Genomic DNA, 1,070 nt, shown 5'->3' on the forward strand with positions numbered 1-1,070 from the left:
TCCTCCTCTCCCCCGCAGACACAGGTGGTCCCAGGCTACATTGACGCTGATGCTGCGCCACGTGCTGTGCGTGCTGGCCCTCGCGCTGTGCTCCACGTCTCTGTGCGTGGCAACAAGTGGTGCAGCTGAGAGCCCAGGTGAATTACAGCTTGCTAATGGCGACGCGAAGATAACGCTGACGGGGACAGTTGATCCTGGCAACTGCAAAGCATCGTCCCCCCCGGCTGCTGGGGTAACCAAAGATGTTACCATTTCCACGACGGTTACATTGAAGAAGAAGGATGCCTCCGAAGATCCGAAAGAAATTGCGAATGTACCGTCTGAGAAAATCACTGTTCCCGATGGGTCCAGCGTGACGCTGAAGACCTCACTGGAAGTTAAATGTACGAAAAAAGAGGCAGCGGCTGCAGCAACCGCTGAAACAACGTGTACGGTTAGCGAGGGTGAGGCAGCTACCAGCAGTAACACCCATGATGTCACTGTTAAGTTCACTCCTTCTGGCCAGACTGCTGTCCAAATTCCGGAGACAGAAAACCTTGAAGTGAAGGTCCCAGTTGGGCAAGAAGCGAAAATTATTGCGAAAGTTGTTGCTACGTGCACGCCTTTACCAAAAGCCGGAAAATCTTCACCGTCTGTACAGACCAGAGACCCTTCCGGGGGGCAACAAGATGCGTCGTCTCTTGATGCAAACGTTGAGGATATGGCTGACCCACTTGAGCCTTCGTTAGTTAAAAAAAATACCCCCAACGAAAAGCAAGACGAGCAGGCGCCTCAGGCAAGAACTCCACCTGTAAAATCAGGCACCCCATTAAGTAACTCCCCCACCGTCAGTGCAAATCCAAATGATGAAGTTACTGGTGGAGAAAAGGGCAGTGCTGTAAGCAAAGACCTCTCCACGCCAACTTCCAGCGAGGCAGAGAGCACAGAAACGGACAACTCCGCCACAGTGAATGGCGCCGATCACACTGCCTCCACAGCCACACCTCAATCAGAGACCACCACCGAAGGGGCTACCAACACTGATGCCGGTACGTCCACCTCTGCGGGAGAGGGCGTGAAGCTTCCTGACC

At 53.7% G+C, this 1,070-nt stretch overlaps 1 protein-coding gene across 1 annotated transcript; it reads left to right on the forward strand.

Annotated features, from left to right (window-relative positions):
- On the forward strand, positions 1-1,070 carry DQ04_22161000 (hypothetical protein; the record flags this gene model as incomplete). Its single annotated transcript, XM_009318072.1, has 1 exon — positions 1-1,070. A coding segment is annotated over one exon (1,070 nt), but the record flags the coding sequence as incomplete, so codon positions are not given.

The sequence above is a fragment of the Trypanosoma grayi genome, assembly GCF_000691245.1.
Source record: "Trypanosoma grayi strain ANR4 Tgr_2216_V1, whole genome shotgun sequence".
Lineage (NCBI taxonomy): Eukaryota > Euglenozoa > Kinetoplastea > Trypanosomatida > Trypanosomatidae > Trypanosoma > Trypanosoma grayi.